This window comes from Rhopilema esculentum, chromosome 16, assembly GCF_057945365.1.
Source record: "Rhopilema esculentum isolate cy_ngs chromosome 16, ASM5794536v1, whole genome shotgun sequence".
In the NCBI taxonomy this organism is placed as follows: Eukaryota; Metazoa; Cnidaria; class Scyphozoa; order Rhizostomeae; family Rhizostomatidae; genus Rhopilema; species Rhopilema esculentum.
The window spans coordinates 2428893-2451184 of NC_142830.1; the positions used below are offsets into that span (position 1 = coordinate 2428893).

General features: G+C 37.3%; 1 protein-coding gene across 1 annotated transcript in view; it reads left to right on the top strand.

Moving 5' to 3' along the window:
• LOC135682617 (arf-GAP with GTPase, ANK repeat and PH domain-containing protein 1) overlaps window positions 1-22292 on the top strand; it is a 46653-nt gene that overhangs the window by 15468 nt on the left and 8893 nt on the right. The window contains exons 6-11 of the mRNA XM_065197581.2: window positions 4134-4324; window positions 16191-16256; window positions 16733-16834; window positions 17692-17785; window positions 18336-18533; window positions 22020-22256. Of these exons, the coding sequence (XP_065053653.2) occupies window positions 4134-4324; window positions 16191-16256; window positions 16733-16834; window positions 17692-17785; window positions 18336-18533; window positions 22020-22256 (888 nt within the window). The remainder of the gene's footprint in view (window positions 1-4133; window positions 4325-16190; window positions 16257-16732; window positions 16835-17691; window positions 17786-18335; window positions 18534-22019; window positions 22257-22292) is intronic.

Below are 22292 nucleotides of genomic sequence, written 5' to 3' on the forward strand. Positions count from 1 at the left end.
TTGTTTTGTGGGTTTTCACTCCCCTACCTGAAAAATGATTTCCGCCACTTAATCCAGCAAGAAAGCTTCGAAATGTTTGTCTGAAATACTGTTACGGACAGTCGAAAGACTTACCAAGGCATACGATGAGCAGACCAGCACCCTCCTTTCTTTTCCAAAGTCATTCGCTAAAGGAGTCGCTTTATGCGTTCGTTGCCAGTCATTCGTTCCCATCCTTGCATTGTTAGCTATGTGCGAGAGATAGGCAACGAAGGAGCTTTTATAAATTCTTCGCAAACCATGGAGATAATCCAGATGCATTCAACGGAGCGTGACAAATTAGATTTCTTTGGTAATCAATACCTTCAATGTGATATCAAACAGTGCAAGTGGGGAAATAATCAAAGAAGGCAATGAATCTGACGGTGGTTTTGTTTTGAGAAGCAAAGTAGCAGTTCTCAAGGTCAAAGGTGTTCGCAGTTACCCGTTATCAAAGTACAAGGGGAGTAACAATAGTTGTTTTTACTCGATTCCAAACTAGAGTGAAGAAATATAGAGTTCATTAATGATGGAGTTTCATCGGTCGTACAAGAAAGAGCGTAGGTCGTCATGGAAATATGAAATAACAGCACTTTTTTCTCTCAAAGTGCCTATTGGTATGTTTAACAAAATTCTCCAGTAGCCTGCTTGTATGCTTTTGGATTTACTATCCGTTGCCCGACTTCAGATCGAATTATGAGCATCACTGATTCTGAGCTTAATCATAGTTATTTTAAGATTTATCGAACACTTGGACGAGAAGTTTGTAATAAATTAAGTTCTCTCGATGCAGCTTTAAAAGTTCTCTTCTTTTACTTCATAAGATTCCCAGCAGCCTCCTCTATTTGGTGCAGTATTAGGCTGCCCGGCCAAGAGGGAGCGACACAAACAACCCGGAAGGGGCTGTTACCGGATGCTCCGATTAGGGTTAAAAGGAAAGGGAAGATAGAACAAGAAGGGCTAATTCTACTATTTGGTTGCAAATATAGTCAACTTTTTATCTTTATATTTGCCAAAGATGGATTATAGAATTTGAATCTCCATGTTGAAATTTGTCTCAGTCTAAAGTCGCAGGTTTTTTTAGCATGGTTTGAGCAATCCGCGAATTACGTGTCGCCTGTTGCAAAATTTTTCTTTTCCTGCACAATTTCACTGGAATTTGTTGCTGTAGTGACATGTTGACTCTACAGCTGCGAATTGTTGAGAAATATCCAAATATTCTAAACGTGGTACAGTAACCCGTGTCTCAAATCTGAGGTCCATGTATCACACTGACAAAGGTCTGTAGATAGCGAAATGGGAAATCGATGACATCAGCTTGGAACTGAGAATAAGTCTGGATTAGATCCTACGTGGTTAAACTTCAAAAACCCTATTGATCTCGTCCTTGTTATTTATAGGGAAGGGGTAGCCAATGCTTTAACACTGATCCGTCCCCAGACAAGCAAGTTCTGAAATTGCCCCTTTTTCAAGGATCCCTCACTTTGACATAAACACCATGACACCAACATTGAAGCTATGTTTCATTCACTTCTCTATATGGTCCTAAAAATCTACCCATTTGCCGGGTTCTAGAGAAAATTCTAAACACGTACCTCGGTTGTCGTCCTTCATCGAAAAGTATTGCAGTTGTACACGCCTTCAATTATTTTGCTCTGCACCTGTAATTATTAATTAAAAAATGACCTTTGGACGATCATTAAACGCTGTTTGAAACACTAGTATCAACTTAGGGAAATTTTGGATCCCTTAGAAACTTTTCTTTTTATTATTGATCCCAAAATTAAGAAAATCCTCCAGAGAATGACAAGCTTTCTAGTAAGGAACTTTTCCAGCTAAATTTGACGCCTGACTGCAGTGTTTGAAGTGACTTGAGGAAAACGATGTCATTTTTCTAACTTCCTCAACCAGCTTCTGTTCCTGAATACGGAAAGAGTACTGCTGATTGGTGTTAAGTGTCTATCACTAAAAAATGCTCGATAGGATGATTTGCTATAGACAGGTTATTAAGAAAATTCAAACACACAGTTGGCAGCTCTGTTCGTTTTCGAGTAGATGACTGTAACTTATAATGCTTGAGTTTTTTATCCGGTATTTTCGTTGAATATAGCGAGTTGCATTAAAGCAAGATAGTTACTTTAGGGCCTTTCGCGAAAACGCCGCAGCTTATTTCAAAACGAGCTCTGCCTCTGTTTCAATCAGGCGCTGGCTTTTCAATTTATTTGTTTCCGCTGCTGCGCGGCACCAAGTCGTACGAATTTATTGTCGGTCTTATCCATTGAAATGGTTTCAATATTTTTAGAATGTCATTGAGAACCGACGGGAAAACAAAGACAAAACGTATTGTTCACACCAGACCACTGATAATTGTAGCGGGATTTTTCCACTGCATACTGTAATTTCTTCATTATCGTATCTGGTGGCCGGGCATACATTGCAAATTATCAAAGGATGTTCGACCGCATCTTATTAATTCGACTGTTCGAAAAATGGCATTTTCTCATTGATGTGAGATAGGGTTAGTTTTATCAAAGGAAAAGATATCTGGACTGGTCGCGATGGACTATCCCGTATCGAAACGAGAGATCAAGAGATATTCTTTTATGAAAGGCTTGACATCTGTATTCAATACGCTGCATTTAGTGCCAGGTACTTCTAGTAAAAGTGTCTCAATTTAATGTTAAAGCAAATCGTTAGACCTTAGTAACTATTTTGCTTCTGTTGTCTGTATCAACGTCGACGCACATCCTAAATATTTTTATAATGTATCGTGCCATTCTAGTGAGCAGTTGTTTACTCAAGATTCCTTTTGAAATTGAAAATATTTATCCTACTCTAAACATTACTTTCTTACCAAACAACCTCAAACTTGGACATCTTGTTACAAGAACATTGATTATTAATTACATGCTATGTTGTAGTGAATGATCGCTGTCTTGCTTAGTTTGAACATAGATTATGGCTCCTTACGGTGTTGCTTTTGCTATAGAATCTAGACCTAAGTTGCAATACTTGCGAAACTATGGTGACTAATATTGTGTGGTTAATGCTTCCTTGTGTGGTTAATGCATCTTCCATGATTTGGCAATTAATCAGAATGCCATGCATCATAGCAGTCAATTAGCAATAAATGCTTTCGGAAAGTACAAATAATCGCATATCTTGTCCCTCGCATATTTAACTAATTCTTCGTGGTTTTACGGTCTTTTGTTTTGTTTAAATGCAGCTTTTTCTAGCTGCAAACACTAGCTGTATATCGTTATACAGTAAAATGATTTTGGTGCACCTATAGGCAACTACATACAGAATAGACCCCGCAGTGATGTGAGATAAGCAGGTATAGATGTAATTAGGTTGTTATGCCAGATGAGTATCAATATTTTATGGTTTCTTAGTAACGTAAAAGCTGGAACGCAGCAACAAAAAGAAAAGAATTCACTAAACATTTAAATTATCCCATGAAAGAGCCCATCAAAAATATCTGTATCATTCACATCACAGGCAATACGAGTTGTTTTCGAAACATTAATTTCAAACTGAGTTTTTCTTATCCTTGTTTCATTTTCAATTGAAAACAAGATTTCGGTTGTGTGACTTAAGAATCAAGTGCTTAAGCAAATTTGATGGCTCTCTCACCGTAAACCCTCCTTGAAGCCCGGTCAAACGAATAAAACATTCGTAAAACATTGTCAAACTTTTTGTACCAACATTGTTGGACGATGTTTTATGACCTGGCCAAACGAGTCAAACAAGTGTTAAAACATCTGTGATGGTCAAGCGCTGCCACACATCTTCCTACAGTTACTGCGTTGTATTTGCCGAATTTTGACCTACTGCGCTTGCGTGAGTAAAACAAATGTTTTAAGGGCTGGTCAAACGAACGCAACATTGTTGGTCAAACATGAGAACAAAAGAGATGTTTTACGAAAGGTTTGATGCAAAACATCATAAACATCCTAAAACTTGGTGCCCAAACGAATAAAACATGTTTTATGCAAATTTCCAGTAAATGCTCCTTTCAAACTTTTATTTTCATAAGTTGTGGCTTTCGGTTGGTTTTTCTATCAATAGGATTATAATTCCACCAGAATAATGTAATTCCTGGTCTTTTGCAGCCTCTGAGATGATTATTCGTGCAAAGAGCAACCCAAATTTGCTGAGCACTGGTTACGAATTGCAGTCCTCCCCGTCACCATTCAATCTAGGGGCGTCATTTGAACAACTGGCATCAGGCAATTACGGAAGCTCTCTATCCATTGCATCTCAAGGATCAGTGAAAAAAGGAAAGAAAAAGGGTGTATTTTCGGTGAGTTTTTCTTTAATTCTACATTTATAGGTGTAGATTTTTTCTATGCATATAAAATATTACAGAACATGTTACTTTCTACTATACTTATCCTAGTTACTATACTACACCACATACACGAAACCAAGAGGAGCAAAAGACAATGACTACCCCATGGCCAACAGGCAACCTTAAACTACATACAACTACATTATTCACGATTAAAAACCAAACATAATGACTCGTTTCAAAATTTATGGTGGTTAAACTGTCTGAAATCTAATGTGAATCAGAATTTACAAAGAAATGGTTGCTTAAGGCCCGTCTACACGATAAAACATTGTCATACATAACATCGTCAAACATCTTCAGACATGTGTTGGACGATGTTCAAGAACAAATGTTTGATCGTGTTGACCACTTCATCATGCAACCTTGAACATCATCAAACATGTTTGACGATGTTCGAGGATTTTCTGACGATGCTTTACGATGTTCAAAATATTCTCCAATCAAATTTGCAGAACTAGCGCGTGCGCATGGCGCTCCTCGTGCTTCATAACAAGAATTATGGCGGAAAAAACTGCAGGAATTGCATGGGATTACACACGAACTTATCGTGGCCTACGAAACTTATCCTTGTTTATACAACATGAGAATTAAGGAATATAAGGACAGAGCGAAAAGAAACACAGCTTTGCTGGAGTTGACACAAAATTTTGCTACAACAAGTAAGATTGTTTGGTGATGATTAGGGCCACTTTACTCAACAATTATTCAAATAATGTGGAGTCCATTCTCGTGAAATTTCTGTAACTGGACAAATCAGTTTGCTCAATTTCACCTAAGACACTATGAAATGCACCATGGTTTGCACGCTCTCTTATCCAGTCCTTCACCCATAACCACCTTTTATGCTTTTTCCTGCGTCGTTTATTAGTTATGACAAAAATTATACTAGAGGATCTGCAAATTATTCTGCATCATCCATGCTTGCTGAATTCCATCAAAGTTTTCGCGCGAATTTTGTCAAACGTCTTCATACATTTGTTTGGCATTGTTTGATTATGTATGGTAATGTTTTTTTGCTCTATGAACATCGTACAACAAATGTTTGATGATGTTGGATGGTGTTTTGTATGACGATGTTTTATCGTGTAGACGGGCCTTTAGTGTTTAGGTTGCAATAGATCTCAATCAACCAGTGTAGATCTTCCCCGAGCCCGAGCTAGAACGGCCGCTGAGTTTGTCTGGATTCTAAAGGCCTTCATTTTATGATGTTTTTATTGTGTTGGCTGAAATATTTATAAATTTACGTTTGTGAGATACAAATATTCATATTGTTACTGAACCGGTTTAGACAAGCTAATTATGCAGGCCAATTGTACAACTTTTTAATTTGGCAGTAGCAGGCTTTATACAGGTCTCCACGTCTTTGCTGTTCATTATATAGGCAACAGGAGGAAAGAGACTGAAATGTATTCATAGCATTTCTGAAAAGCAACTTATTACAAATACTTGTCGGCCATAGACTCTTCTTCATAATGCAAGTTTACCTGCTGTTGTACAAGACGTTTCGAAATGCAGGCGTGAGAGTTGCAGGCCTTCCGAAATGCCCATTACAAGGTAGGCCCCGGCATGTAAAACGAATTTGGAAACGAGTTTCCTTTGATACAGTTACAAGAATAACTGCAATTGCGCGTTCTTTTTGTCAACATATGGTTTTTTGGCGAATATTGGCAGACAGTTTCACTAGTGCTTTAGCAGCAAGATATTAATGCATAATCTATTACAAAAAGATATTTGGTATTGCTTTCAACTTCGCATTCGGGTGATAAGAATCCTGCTGGATTTCTACGAATGCTCACCACAATGTCTTTGTCGCTACATTCTCTGTCCAGCCTGGAGACTGGTTTTGATGTCTGTCTTTGAGGCTCATTTGCGTAAGGCACTGACTGATTCGTGGTCAAATTTTTGGAAAATTGTAATTTCAGGTAAATTAATATAGCGAAATTTTTTTGTGCCCTGGTTTGGCATCAGCGGTTTGATGTACTGGCCTTGAATCGGTACGAAGAAGCAAAAGCAACAAAGCAGGCAAACCCTAAAATCCTTCTGTTCCAGCAACTGCTATTTGCCCATCTGTCATTGCGTGTCCAGTCTTGTCCTAGATTATCGATGATTTGAGGTCGGAAAAACTGGATTGTGGAAGAGACTGTTTGTTTCGATGAATGTCATGAAGTTTTCTGCAATATTAAACCTGGGCCCATGCATTTACTTCTTAAAGGGGTGTCTTAATGAACAGACGGAACTTTTAGTAGACAGACTTAACAGTTTGCATATGGCTTAGTATCTGGAATTTATTTCCATCTTTAGAAACCATACTTAAAGCAGAGACAAACTTTTTTGAGAAATAATGGGATATTTTCTACAGCAAAACTGGAAAATTTTATCTCTGAACAAAAATCTAATTGGCTACCTCTACTTTTTTGAGATGCCTACAAAATAATACCTCGTACAAGGAAATATATAAAAGCTTGAACCCCTTGCAAGATTGGTTGAGTTGCATTCGCAGATCCCAGTTTATCCCAATACTCGTTTTTGCTTCTAGGATTGCTAATAGATCTGTTCTTTTCTGATCAAAATATTTTCTTCGCATTTGTTATTTTGTCTCGAAGACTTTCCATGGCAACTTTCGAAATTTCAGGTGCCATATTTTCACGTTAATTCGTGCTAGACTAGATTACAGCAAGATTTGATTTTTTCAATAAACACTTTCTTTATTTTGAGGATTTATTACAACCACTATTGTGATCTAAAATGCCCAAGGATTTAACATTCTTTTTAGATGAATTCCGAACTATTCATTTTATACAACTTTAGCTGTTTGCTTACAAATACGATCTTCCCTTTACTAACTTGAAGACAATAAATCAGAAAGGTGCTTTTTTTTAAAAGTGCTTTTTGGTTTTTGTGTTGATAACGACAGCATAAATAATTCATGCAGTTCGATGACAATGCCATTTTGAGATAGCTTTCTATAGACCTGATTTAGGTATTTTCTTGCAGAGGTATTAATTGCATTGAAAAATAAGCTGAAAACTTTCGAAAGCAACCAGTGAATGCTGCCTTTGAGATGATAATTTCCAAAGGAGTGTTTGGTCTATTTTCTTTGTCGTCAACGATGACGGGAATACGTCTGGCTATGTAAGAATAATTGGGGCTATTACGAAATTCAATTTCCGTGACGGACGGACAAACGATACTTTCACAAGGTCTCAAAAATTAGCGGATGATTCCTGAATTTTCTCCTTTTGTGTCAAAAAACCCATAAGAAGGCGTAGATGAGTTGAAGCAATCACTTCTGGGATAAGCACATCGCCTAAGAAGGATAAAAATGTCTGTCGTGACGGAAGGACGGACGGACGGACGGACGGACGGGCGGACGGACGGGATAGAAAACACTGAGAAAACTAATTTCATATTGTTTAAATGCACATTCTTCATCATCAACAATTACTAAAGGTGAATAATGGTTGGTGTCAATCGTTTATTTGGTAGTTCAACCCCATATGTGCAGCAGTTATTGGACAAGTTTCGAATTGTCCATTTGTCACAAATTTTTTAGAAATCATTTCCTCCCTATAAATTACGACAAAAAATTGTTCTTTTGCTTTACCTATGATGTGGTGCCTCAATCACTATTAATGTTGATGATACGAGCAGAAATACCGATTGGTTCCTTTTAAGGGAATTTACGATTATCCATCCGTCACGAATTTGTGGTGAACATGTTTATGGTGAAGAAATATGATGAAAAAGTCTTAAACAATAATAAAAACATTTTTCTGTGTCTTTTGAGGTTTATTTTATATCTTGAAATAATAATTTCAATCGTTTCAATTACTCAAAGAAGCATTTCTTTTGAAACCACATACACGTACAAATGCACGTACAACTTTGAAAAACTATTTTGACTAAATTGCGTGACGGACGGACAGACCGGAGGAAAATGAGAATGTCCGTATGTGACAAAACATTTGTTCTCGAAAACAAATGGACAGTTGAAAGTAAACAGAATTATCAGTTATAACAAAGGTGCAGATTTGTATGAAGTTAATTCGATTGGAAGAAATTCGACAAAAATTTTTTGTCCGTCCATCACAATTACTTTCATACTTAGCCTCTAAATCTGCTATAAAAAGAGAACTATGTGCTAAAATTGAGAAATATTTGTAATACTGGGATAAGATAATCTAATTCTGGGATAAGATAAAATTTTCCATGATATCAAGATGTTTTGATTTTTAAAAAAACGCAACGAATTTCGTGATAGCCCCAATTATTAATGGAAGAATAATTGTTTTCTTGTGTCAGTCTGGCCTGTTGTTTCGTTTTGTTTTGCCTAATCTAGATTCTGTTACTTTCCTATCGATGAAAGTTGATTTTGTCACATATTCCTTTGAACATCACATTTGGTCTTCATGGCTGGAAGTGATGTCTTTGAAAAGCCTCTTTACTCGTTAAAAGCCTTCTCTTTGCAATGGTGATCTGTGTTTCTTCTGGTACTGCCACGATTGTCCAGGGATGATAATCACATTCCAAGTTCTTGTATCACGGCAGTTTCTTGTCTTTTTTATTCTTTCCTATTACCTTTTTTATTCTTTTTATTCTTGTTATTTTCCCTTCACTAATACTACCACTTCCAGTTCCCCATCAGCCAGTGACAATTTTGTATAATCTAGATAAGCATCGTACCATTCACACGAAAAAGCGCTGTAGTAGCTAATTGTTAAAACGGAGAGGGTGTGGTGAGAGTGTTGAGTACCACCTTGTGAGCTGATGTTTCATGTTCCAAGACATTTGCATTGATTTGGTGTGTCTTACAAAGGACCTGTTCTTGTTCAGTTTATCTCATATTTTCTCAATTTGCTGGCGTTGATAAAAATGGTTGATCCATGTCAGTGTGGAAGACTATATGGATTGGCTTTTCGTTAAAAGAAGGTTTTGTGCTTGTTATTTCAGCAAGCCCTTTTTGATATGTTCTTGTTTTCGATGGTTTAACTTAATTGTTGTATCGAATGCCATCTTGAGACATGATTTGTGTAGTTGCGATGGTGATTTGCTACGCATGGTTTACTGCAATATTTTATCTTTTCTTAAAGGGACTGGGTCATATCACGTAAATGTAAACAAACAGTTTATGCGGGACGGGGACTTGGTTTACCACTCGTCAAAGCGGAGTGTCTGACAAATTAGCTGGCCGTGAAATCTTGATGCTTGCAGCAAGCTGCCAAATCTAAATCGTTCTTATACGATTGGCTTTCAGCATTTTCAACTGTTCATGAGCCTGGGCTTCCACAGACGGATGCCTGTGCTGTTCCGTCTGCCAAACAGCCCATTGGGACATTCACTTCTTGTGTTCGGGCTGCAGTACAAACGGCTTGATATTTTGTTAACTGATCAAAGAAATGATGTTAAACTATACGTATAAAAACTATCTTTAAGGCTTTTTCAACAACAAAATGATTTTTTAGTAACAAAAGGCATAAAAATCCTCTCGATTCACTGCAATTCTCGTTCCTACCAAATCTTACTTCAGCTGCTTTGGTGGATTGGTTCTGCACCTTAATGTATTTTGAAAACTGCCTCCTATGATGAAGCATTGAGTCTTAGCTGAAGCCATGGGCACAGAATAGGAAATAGGCAGAAGGGCAACTCTCTTAGGTTCTTTTGTTGTTTTTGAAGCCTGAGGCACCTGTAAAATTTCTTGATTCCTTTTAACTTCAATTTCATTGGACCAACTTAGCCATAATAAATTATCATTAATTAATCTGATAGTAAACGAATGATGATACAGAATTAAATTTTTTTGCTTTTATAGAGAATTTTATCTCCATAAAGTTATCTACTTATTTATAAAAAAAATTCAGCGACAGATACATATTTAGCCTCGGATAAGTTAACGCATGCGCTAGAATTTTCTGTCTTCACTTGATGGGTAGGAGTTCCCTTCTGCCTTGTTCCTATTCTCTGCTATGGGTGAAGTTAATCAATCTCGGATCTCGAGTTGTGGAGGAAAACTGTTCAAAATATTTTATCCAAAGAGTTGCCAAATAATTATTATTAGACTATAGAGGAATCTCACCGTCACATCATTTGCTAAGGCTTCCTTCGCTCAGCAAATAACTTTCGTAAAAGATCCCTAATATAATTTTTTCTTATATGGTCTATCTATTAAACCAGATATCCTTTAAAGATAAATATTCAAGCAACTGGTGAGATAATATCGTGACTCAGAAATAATTCAACCACCTTGATTTATCTGTTTCAGCTTAACATGTCATCTTTTCAAACTTTATCATTTAGTATTCAGTGTTTATTAAGTTAATCTTGAAATGATTGATTGGTTTGGACGCCGAGAAAATTGAGTTATGTCATTTCTAACGTCTATACGTATTATTGGTTTTTGCCTGTGATTAAATATTCATGTGTCCCTATATATCACTGTCCCTTTGATGTCCAAGGCTTGTGATTCGTATTGTGGGATAACAAGTTCCAAGTACAGGTCTACGTGTATTTTTGTAGTGACACATCACTTCCTTTTCTTTAAGTCTCTGTCGTCTAGCTTTGCTTGGCATTCCTATAATTTGTGCTCTCACTTTGTCTTCATTGTTGGAAATGTATATTGCACTGGACTGGCAACTTAACTTGTTGCAGCGAAAAGCATTTTCCTAGCATCTTTTTCTTGCACAAAGCATCGTGCTATTTTTCAGGGAACCGCCATTTTTTGACCCAGCGATCTCGTGTGACGCTTTGACAACCTTTGTAAACGAGGCAATGCTTTCTGTTAAACCATTGGCCGTTTTTCATCTTGCATCTGTCAGCGCACAGTTGGTTGCTAATCTTTAAAGAAATCTGTTCTTGGGTACAGGCTAATCTCGACGAAACTGCCATGTTTATCTCTGCATCCCTAACCGTCTTCTCGAGAATCTCATGCTCATTAAACTTTAATGTTATCTTATCTGCCATGCGTGAACAACGTTTTCAATTTTTGAAGCTCTTCAAACGCTAAAGAAATTCACCAAACCAAAGCAGAAGCTGCTAGCATAGGGCAACATTTCAAGGAAGCGTTGTCGACTTATTCATGGGTTTCAATGGATGGACGATGTAGCTGTTATTTCATCACTGTTTCGTATTTCTTAGCGGATATTTGTAATGACAGCTATGTACTTGTGAATTGGATCTAGAGAGCCATTTACGGACTTCTGTGCTTCAAGTTGCTGCTTACTTTGCTCCACGATCCGAGTTTGTTTTCGCAAGCAACAATTGAAATTCGTAACAAATCTGCAGACATACAGTGAGGCTTCATACTGCAATATCAACGTGGTAATCTCAATCAGTATCTTGCTGGTTTTTCACAACTTACGGCCTTCTTTATTTCGCTATTGCTTTTTGCAGTTAGCATTTATAATGATCCATACTAAAATCACCCATATATTCATGCACAGTATCGTCAATGTGACATAAGTCTCGTTATAGCTACCACCTGTTATAAACTCGTGTCGACATTTTTGTTTACAAAGAATTTCTTTTCGGTGGAAAAGATAATAGACTTAATTTTATCAAGCAATTTCGTATCGTAGAGCGGGTTTCAGCTGTCGAGATACATCCAGTATGGGATGTATTTCTACAATTTATTCAAAGATATGTTTATAAAAGCTTCAAGGCATGACTGTTCTCGGTTTCAAGTTGATATTTTGAGGCAGATTCAAAGCGAAGTATTGAGTTTTTGGGAAACGCAGCAACTTAACTCCATTTGGTGACATATTAGAAAGTTGCATCAAAGAAGATTTCAACAATCGAAGACACTTGGATTTTGACGAGTTCGTGATAATCTGGAGGTTATTTTCAACTTCTTACTGTTTGACCTACTGAAGTTTCATCAATATATTACAGAGAATAAGACCCAATAAAGAGGAGTTTGACACTACCGCAGTTTTGTTACTCCGTGGTTTCTACATGATGATGTTAACAAGGTGACATGGAAATGTTCAAGGCTGTCACCAATGAGCATAAATTGGTGTATCTTGTGCTATCAATCATTTTTTTACGTATACCGTAAATGCAGTGCGCGCAATCAACAGAAAAAATCAGTTTTGGATTCTGCTTCGTATAACCAGCTACTGGCAAAAAGGAGATTTTAAACATATAAACCGAAAATTGTTCACACAACTCGAATCTGCATGCATGGAAAAAGACCAGCGTTCGCCTAGCTGCATCAAAATATATACTCGCCCAGTTCCAAGCATTAATGGGTAGAGTAGTGGATTGACTTAACATTATTACAAATGGAATTTCAGGGACTTAATGGATTCAAATTTAACTCTATAACTTAATTTCGAGTCTTGAGACTGACAATTTGCGATGAACTTTAAAGCGTCTGCAACGCCCATTGAAATGAATATCGATGGCCTAACTTCAGGAATTACAAGCCTCGATGGCATGAAGCTGTCAGAACGAAAAACTTCGAAAGGAAAGGCTCGCCGCATGAGTGAAACCTATCTACCTCGAGTCAGCATTGCGTTTAGCCCAGAACTTAACAGGCTCTCCGTGGCCTCAAACTTTCGCAGAACGAGTATACATCGGCAATTTTCTTTGAGGCTCAACCGAAATAGAGTTGGTTTTATACGGGTTTGTCCTCACGATAGGATAATTTATTTTTGCTATTTTCAACATGATTTAGTTTTTGCTAATTGTTTTTTTTCGCAAAAGCAGGTGATCTTTGGTAATAAGTTGTGGTGATGTGAAATTACAAAAATCTTTCATATTGCACCTGCTCTGGAAATTGTTTTTATTGAATTCATAAAATTCCATATTGTTTCGTTTGACCATTTCATTCACATCACACGTATAACATCACAGGTATATCAATGAACTAAATTTATTGTACTGTCATATTTACGTGTTGAAAACAAAGACTGGTAGAGAAATATGATTTTCCGAAGACAATCAAATAGAAAACTAGTCTAGGTTTTGTTGTTAATAGCAATTAAACATCATAACGATAAGCTAACTCATGACTGACAAATGCTTTAACCTAAATATAAAAGGTTCAATGACCCTTCATATAGATATGACTAGAAATCGACAGTGCTGGAGGACCAGGCGAAGGAGTAACATATGCCTTGCATGTTAAGGTCTAGGTATTACATCATACCTTATCGATGTTCCGATCGCACGATGATTCTTACCAATGTGACATTCAAAGGAAATGGTACCATCTAGACCACAGAATCCAATAAATTAGTATGGGTTTCCACGTATGGGTTTTTTATCGATCCACATTTGGCTGTCTATTTATTTCACCTTGGTCATCATAGAACACACGATTGTTTCTACTTGGACATGCCTTTCTGTAAAATAACGTTTTTTTTTAAACCAAGGTTCTTCAATAGTGAAAGTATAAGAAAGTATAAATTAGCAACAACCAACGATTACAACATAACGACTTCTTTCAACGACAACTTCGACTCGACTGGACTTGCACTCAAAGAACATACGCTTTTAACAACATGAGTGACGCACACAAAACCCTAATGACACAAATTAACGGCAAATGGACTAATAACAACTAAAATAGAGATGGCACGATGACAAACAAAATGGACCGACGCAAACATCGAAAGACATCCTCATTAACGATAACGAACCACAAACACGATGCACGACAGACAAAACAAGTTGTATAACATTACTCCCCCCTTTGAAAGACAAGCCTCCTGGCTTGATCTCTCGAAGGGGAAGAAACATAAAAGTATTATAAGGCAGCACGAAGAATCAAATCAAATAATTTTACTGAAATGAGTAAATCAAGTACCATCTAAGAAATAATGTCCCTGTCCAAGTTTATTCTGTCCATACGGTTCTCTACCCGAGGCTATAACAACATTATGTACACGTAAAGGTCCTTCTCTTCTTTTAGTGTCAATCAAATTTTTTTTCATATGTTGTGGCTAATAAACCCTCGTCAACTTCCATTGGTTTTGAAGAAAGCAGTCGCGTCACCATTGGTCGTGATAGTTTATGTGACTCCAATTCATTGACAATCTCCTCCAATTTCTTAACTCGAGTTTGAAGATCTTGAAAGTGTGGCTCATTTCTTTTGATGTTGCCAATAAAGGTAACCCGAGGTCGCTCTTCAGCTACCGAGGCAACAATCACAGGTTCATTTTGATCACACTTCTCCTGGGATGCTAAAGAAAATTTCCTGTCCCTACAATATTTGGCAACATGACCAACGCGCAAACAACAATAGCAAATGGGCTGGCCATCTTCAGCACGATAGACATAAGTTCGATTCACGAAGAAATTTCTCCCATTCTCCTCTGCCAACCTCACCCTTTCGGCCATGTGAGATACAACGGTCTTTATAATATCCAACAGAATTTCTCTGAATTGTTCTGTTGAAATCATTTCCATTTTTTTCTGCGAATTCGTCACGTCGTGGTCACCAATGTAAAATAAAGTATATTTTTTTAAAACCAAGATTCTTCAATAATGAATGTATAAATTAGTATAAATTAGCAACAACCAACGATTACAACATAACGACTTCTTTCAACGACAACTTCGACTCGACTGGACTTGCACTCAAAGAACATACGCTTTTAACAACATGAGTGACGCACACAAAACCCTAATGACACAAATTAACGGCAAATGGACTAATAACAACTAAAATAGAGATGGCACGATGACAAACAAAATGGACCGACGCAAACATCGAAAGACATCCTCATTAACGATAACGAACCACAAACACGATGCACGACAGACAAAACAAGTTGTATAACATTTCTCGGCTTTCTACAGTACACACTTTTTATAAGAATACTTATATAAGAAACCGAAGCCTAAGATGCATGGGACCATTTAACATACAAGCATATGGGATATTCCCCATTTGCCCCCCTGATTTCCCCAACAGTTTATCCATGATTCCCAACTAGTTTGTCTCTTCTTACCACTCGTGTTTGTTGTCTTGTGTTGTTTTAACTCACCTCCTAATTATTTCCTGCTTTACCCATTATTATCATGATGCATACTTATCCCCTTGTTCTTGTTTTCACCTTCAGACGAATAACAGTGAGAATAATGCACCTTTTCATTATGTCTTTGCAAGTAGAAAACCATTAAGAGATCCCTTGCAAAGATGGCAAAAATTGATAGCCATAGTACTAACTGTATAAGAAATTTATGATAACAGATCACCTTCAACTTTAGGAAACTGCTCAATAATGGTTCTTATAAGTATGAATTGAAATGATACCTTTAGACGATTAAATTATTTCTGGTTCAGTCGAAAAAGATTAAAAAGGAATAGCTCCTTGCTACTGAATGAAATAGTACTTGGTATTTAAAAAACCTTTCAGTTACTTTAAGTACTAAAATCATAAAAAACGAGAAACCTAGTACTTATCCTGAGCTAGTTCCTTATCCAAAAATGTATGTATAGCGTGTGAAATTTTAATTGATTCTATTTCTGGTTGTACTGTATAGACTTGCTTATTCTAATTTGAGAGTTCTTCAGAATACTACAGGAAAATATGTTGATGGCAAATGCTCACAGGAGCCCCCCCCCCCCCTCTCCTCTTTTATATATTAGATAACGAAACTCTTGTATGCAATTTTTTATGTAAGTCTTGCCAAGTTTGGCTAGCTTTTAAGTTTAAGATTTTTCACTTTTATCAAAACTGCCACAAAACTGTAGCTCAGTACAGTGGTTAGCAACTTGCTCACCAATCTGTTTATTCTTCTATACCATATCTTTGCACATTAGCAGTTGCATTAAAGATATGATGTCTTACTGTATCTTTTTGGTTTGCAGAAACAAGAGAAAAAAGAGGAAATTCCAGATGATTTCGGAAGTGGTCGAATGATACCCACTAAACAGGTAAATCGGTTTGTAATGAATTTCTTATATGCATAGTTTGCTCTGCACATCTGCACCCTTCATACCGGATTATGATTGCCCTCAACACAAAACTGTCGTTAAAGCACAATTCAATTTTCTCTACAGCTATGTAGGGCTCACTCATTTAATCTAATTTTGATGTAAGAGGTACTCTGGCGATGATACAACTCTGTTATCTGTAGCTTTCAGAGTATTCAGCCAGCATGAAAGCCTTTCTTATATAATATTGCATTAGCTCAGCACGAAAATTGACTCATGTTATATCAAGAAAATTGACAAATAGAGATTTAAGCAAACCATCTTAACTTCACCTCCGTCTGCTTGCGTACCATATATCTTGCTTCCTAGCTCGAAGGTGTATATCTGCATAATGGCATCCTATACCCAGGCCATTAGCTTTTCTTTGCTGACTTTTATTTTAAAAATGCTCCTATCATATTTAAATTCTATTCAAGGGCTATTTACACAAACGGAGTCATAACAGTTTGAAGGAATGGAAAAAGAAATACGTGACGATCTGCGACAACAGTACTCTTGTTTATTACCCAAATATGAAGGTAATTCCTTGTTAATTATATATCATGTAGAAGTTTGCCAAACTCAGCCAATGAAGTTATTGACAACTTAGCAAAAACGATGGATTTCTCAAATTTGATCTCTTGTCATTAACAATATATGTGTCTATACAGTATTTTCTCTAAAGAACGCCGCGGCGTTTATTGCAAACTCCAAATTTTGGATGCGGTGTTCAATAGAGGGCGGCGTTTATCAGAGTTATCAAGTTTACAAAAAATGTCTTGACGTTATGGAAATGTCAAGGAATGTCAATACCCCTGCCTCCGTCAGAGTCCTCGTCTCAATGACATAACCACTTCATAGCTTTCGAATAGTGCGTTTTCTACTAAACGCCCCTTTTCACGATGCGGTGTTCAATAGAGGGTGGCGTTTGTCAGAGGGTGGCGTTTGTCAGAGGGTGGCGTTTTTTCCAAATGGTTGGCTGAAGGTGCGGCGTTCAATATTGGGAGGCGTTTATCAGAGGGCGACGTTCATTATAGGAAATACGGTAATTATTGTCCATATGCCCATTATCAAGTCGTAGCGAAAATACCCAGGAAAAAGGGAAATGTGGGAAAAGAAGTACTGATTGGACAATGACATGAAGCCAGTTGTCAAATAAACGTAATGGAAACTCGATTTTTTACGATCTGACTAATGTAACGAGAATCGGTCCTGGAAAGAAACTTTCAGGAGATAGAGGAGAGTAGATTTATAGTTTTTCACAATTAACTAAGGATGTTATAAGATTGCCACGATATTAGATTAATATTTCCCATATCTAATTAATAATGTTGAGCTACTGTCTTACGAAATTTTAGATTTTATCTTTTTAGTAACTTACTTATTATCTTCAAAGGATTACATCGAAGAAATAAACGGTAAAACTATCAACTTAGCCCATACAACAGTTAAAGTGCCTGGAAAAAGACCGCCAAAGTTAAGCTATCAAGGTATCAACTTTCCCTTTTAATATTTCACTGTATCTTAGTAGTTTTTATCTTTGAAAATATTTTATACCCGTCTTATTAGATAGGAAACAGCTAGATTCAATCCACCACTTGAATAGCAGTGCTAAAATATTGTCTTGCATTTCCTGTATTATAGGTCCCTCATCGGTGTTGTCTTACTGTGCTATCTTCGCATGCAAGTTGAAGCTAAAGCCTAACTCCATACCCTAGCAATATGAAGTATCTTAAAGCTGATTCCTTAGCTTCAAAATCTCCTGTGTCTCTCCAGCTTATTTTTACTCCTGTGTTGATGTAAAGATGAACCGCACTACCTCGAAGTTTCATTGATAAAAGCTCAGGCTTCGAGATATAGGTGCTTTATGATGAAATTTAAATTTTCTTAACGAAAGTCTGTAAAGACCTGTTTGAGAAAGTATCCAAGATACTGGGTTCAGCACTATCACTTTCTCAAAGCAATCACCCAGGCAAACCCTATCTATATATTGATATACGAGTATATCTCAGTGTGATGCATTACAACTTGCATTTTCAGGCAACAGGCAGGCAACTATTGATGCAGCTAATGGAGAAACACCCAAGAAATCTCAGATCGCATCAAAACGTCATTCAGTCCAAAAGGAGGCAATAGATGCAGTCGTAATTTCAAATTCTTTAGCCGCTGGTTCTCCGGAAAAGCAAGAAAACGACACGTCAGTCCATTTAGATAGTGCGATTCTCAAAACAACAAAAGGTATGTTTGCCATCATCAAGACTTTTCTAAACATGCATTGAATCGCGTGTTTTTAAGGCCCTGTTTACGCGAGCCTGGGTTTGCTCCTACCCGCCTCCGAGGGTCAGCCCGTTTACGGTTAAATCTCAAATCATACGTTTACATGATGACATCAGCCAACCCTGGTCAACCCGGTCAACCCGCCTTGCCAGGTAACCACTTTTCTCGAGCTTTCTCATGTAAAGTCGGGTCAGCTAAACCACGGGTCGTGTGAACACTGAAGCAGTCAGTTTAGGGTCATTTTTACGCTTGAATTAGCAAGTTGAGCTGACCCGGCTGAGATCAGCCATCTAAAGGAACCAGTTGGCCCGGGCTCGTGTAACCGGATTTTTTTTATTGCAGCGTTGTGACCTGACCCCTATAGTAGTAGAATCTAGTCCGGACTCGTGTAAACGGGGTCTAAGCAACCGGCACACTACAGAATAGACTAATGTTTTAGCTATTTTTGCCGGCTCAGCAAACGAAATGATGTTATTGCAGTGTTCTCACAATGTGCGTAGGCCATTTTCAACTAGTCTCGATTCAACTAGTCTCGTTATACCCATTCTATTTATCATTTTCACCAATCCTTGATGACGAACAACAGCTGTCTGCGTGCTACTGGAAATGCTCTTAGTTCTGTTTTATCAAACGTCTCTTTGAATTATAACTTGGCACTTTTTTGTTTGTAAAGCACTTTTTGGTTTGTAATGAATCAAATGATTGCTCTATGAAAAAAATAGGGACTCAATGGCTATGTACGATGAGGATATTGGTACGTAATATGAGCTCAGTAAAGAGCTGTAGCAAGAAGGATTGGGCTTTTCTGTGAAGATGTTTATAAAGAAAAAATATCAGAATATTGCGTCTCGGCGAGAATTTACTCTCGTTGACATTGTCATTGACGGTGGAGTAATATCTCTCGGGCTGATTCGTTTTAATTTTCCGTAAAAGCTCTATTAAGCCCCGGGGGTGGGGGCTTATTTATTTTTTCAGTCATAAAGGGGGGCTTATTTGAGATGAGCTCTTGTTAATTATTAAACATCAAAACACATTATAAAAATGCCTTGAAGAGTTTATTGTTTTATTCGAAGTTTTATAGTTAGAAAAGTGGCTTGTGGTCACTTAATTGACACTTTGCTTTTTTTGGTTGAATAATTTAATTCGACACGGCAAAAATTCGGTGTTTAAACTGGGCCTTAGATTCTGAAGCTGAACTTTTTAATTGTGTCACACATTCTGCAAGTCTCTTTATGACACATCCATCTAGGCCGTGTTTTCATTGATAAAACAGCTTTGTCAATAATTAAAAATTTAATCGAATATAAAATCTTAATTCCCACAATAGCCATTTTTTCAATTAAACGAGTGCACAATTGCGGAATTGTGTGCTGCAGCTGCCTTTGAAACTGTGCCAACTTCTTGTTTGGCATTGCCATTTCGTAGACTGAGCTGTTTTATCAATGCAACTATTGTATGATGAGTCAACATCATTTCGTAGCCGCGAGCAATAGAAAGAGGGACACTAATTAGAGGAAAATGGGAATTCTCGTAGCATTCTGTTACGGAAACGGTGTCACTTCGTTGGTTACTTACTTACTTACTTACTTACTTACTTACTTACTTACTTACTTACGTACTTACAGGGGTCCCCACTCCTATATGTATGTACTCATTCTTCTTACATAATAAATGTGACATTCATTAATTTTCAAAAAATGAATTATGATTTTAATTCTGATGATTTTTCCCTGTCTGTAATTCACAACTGTGATTAGATTCTGTTTGAGGCTTTAGCTTGTTTTTATGCTTAATTATGAATTCTCTTGACGTCAAAATAAAGCCATGGAGATTTCCTCTGTTAGGGCCAGCTCAACACATTGTATTTGATATGCTAATTGCCTTCAGCTCTTGTTTCCCTCGCACCTTGAAGTCATTCAGATCCTTACAGCTTTGTCTAAATAGCTGTAAAAGCGATTGCTGTTATTAATTCAGAATTACACAACATAGATTAAAACTCGTTATGCTTATTATCCACTCTTAAGACCTTGGTTGTAATGCATTGGCTAATGATCATCAATTTTTCATGTTTTTATTCTTAATCTTAACATTGACGTAGAACGACATAAAGCTTCTGTTTTAGGGTTTATCCTTTTCTGTTCTGCAAACATTTTAAATTTTTACGAAGTTCGTGCCTTGAAACTGCATTTACTATCCTAAATCTCGTCATGTTATTTGAAATTTTACCAAATGGCTACTTTTGCATCTCAATTAGAACATTTGACTGTAAAATCCTACGATTTTTGCAAACAATTTTTCATTTTTTTTGTTCATATAAACATTTGATAAGACACTGTTAAAAAGCCCGTGTTTTCATCCATCTTTGCATCCGTAAAAGTTGGTAAACATGAATTCTTTCTCTTTTTTCATCATCCTCGGTGTGATTTACGTCATTATGAATTTAGAGTCTGTTCCACACGTGCCTGCAACAACTTTCAAAAATTGTCTCTGAATATTTCACATTTAAAAGAGGCTCTAGATGCACTGCTATTTGATACAATTAAAATTTTAGGCATTTTCTCCTTTTTTCTTACAAATAGAGACGATTTTGTTAATACGCCGTATGATCAATGCCTTGTATGATTCAGATAGCCTCCATATTTCTTTAATATTTCATTAACCTTTTACGTAGTTTTTCTTCCTCAATCTTATTACATCTGCAAATTGGAGTCTTGTATTAAATCAAAAAATGAATAATACGGAGAATAAGCGCTTTTGCGCTGTGAACAAGTTTTTGAGTATTTGCTTGTACCATCTGTCGTTACATTCTAATGACGCTGGTCCTGACCGGCCGATCTCGTTTATTGCTATGTGGCCATGCTATGAATACCAGTATTAGTCTCTCTGTGAGTTAATAGCAGATGGCGTAGTTATGATCTTACGACCCGCCAGCAGTACAAAAATATTATTCTATAGTTGTCTTTTCATCCAGTCGCACATCAAAAATGATGTTGATTAGTTAATTTACTAATGCCAATAATAACCAGATACTTGTTTCTAAAAAATACTGTATATTATTTGTAAATAAAACTTTGTAAGTGTCTTGGCTGGGGAACGACAAGTCCATTCCGGTGCTCGCTATCATTCCCCCCCCCCCCCCCCCCCTTATAAATTTTGCTCTAACTCTCTTGTAAACCCAAAATTTACTTGTAAACCCAAAGCACTCCGGTACCGACGTTGCTAAAACGAGGAACTAGCGGAACGTGCGCGGAACCAGCGGAACGACTAAGGAATGACCGCGGAATGAGCGGAACGACTAAAGTTCTCTCCTCATTCCGTGGTCGTTCCGCGGTCATTCCTTAGTCGTTCTGCTAGTTCCGCGCACGTTCCGCTAGTTCCTCGTTTTAGCAACGTCGACTCCGGTACTGCCTGAGGTAACGCATACACATTATAAATTTTTCCTTGTAGGAATAATTTCAACTGGAATTCATGGCACACCGAACAATGCCCTCTCGCCAACCAAAAAGAAGAACCGTCGACATGGCGGAAGGCATGCAAAGTCGTGTGAGATCGACTACGGCCAGATATGCAGCGACATGGAAAACTCGCAGGGGACCCCTTTAAGCGCAAGGAAGAAATTTTCCCATAAAAGGAATAAGAGTGGTGCTGGAAAAGATCTCCAGTTTGACAAGGGTACAGACACAGGTATGGGTACCTAGGTCTTTTAAACATTTATGATAT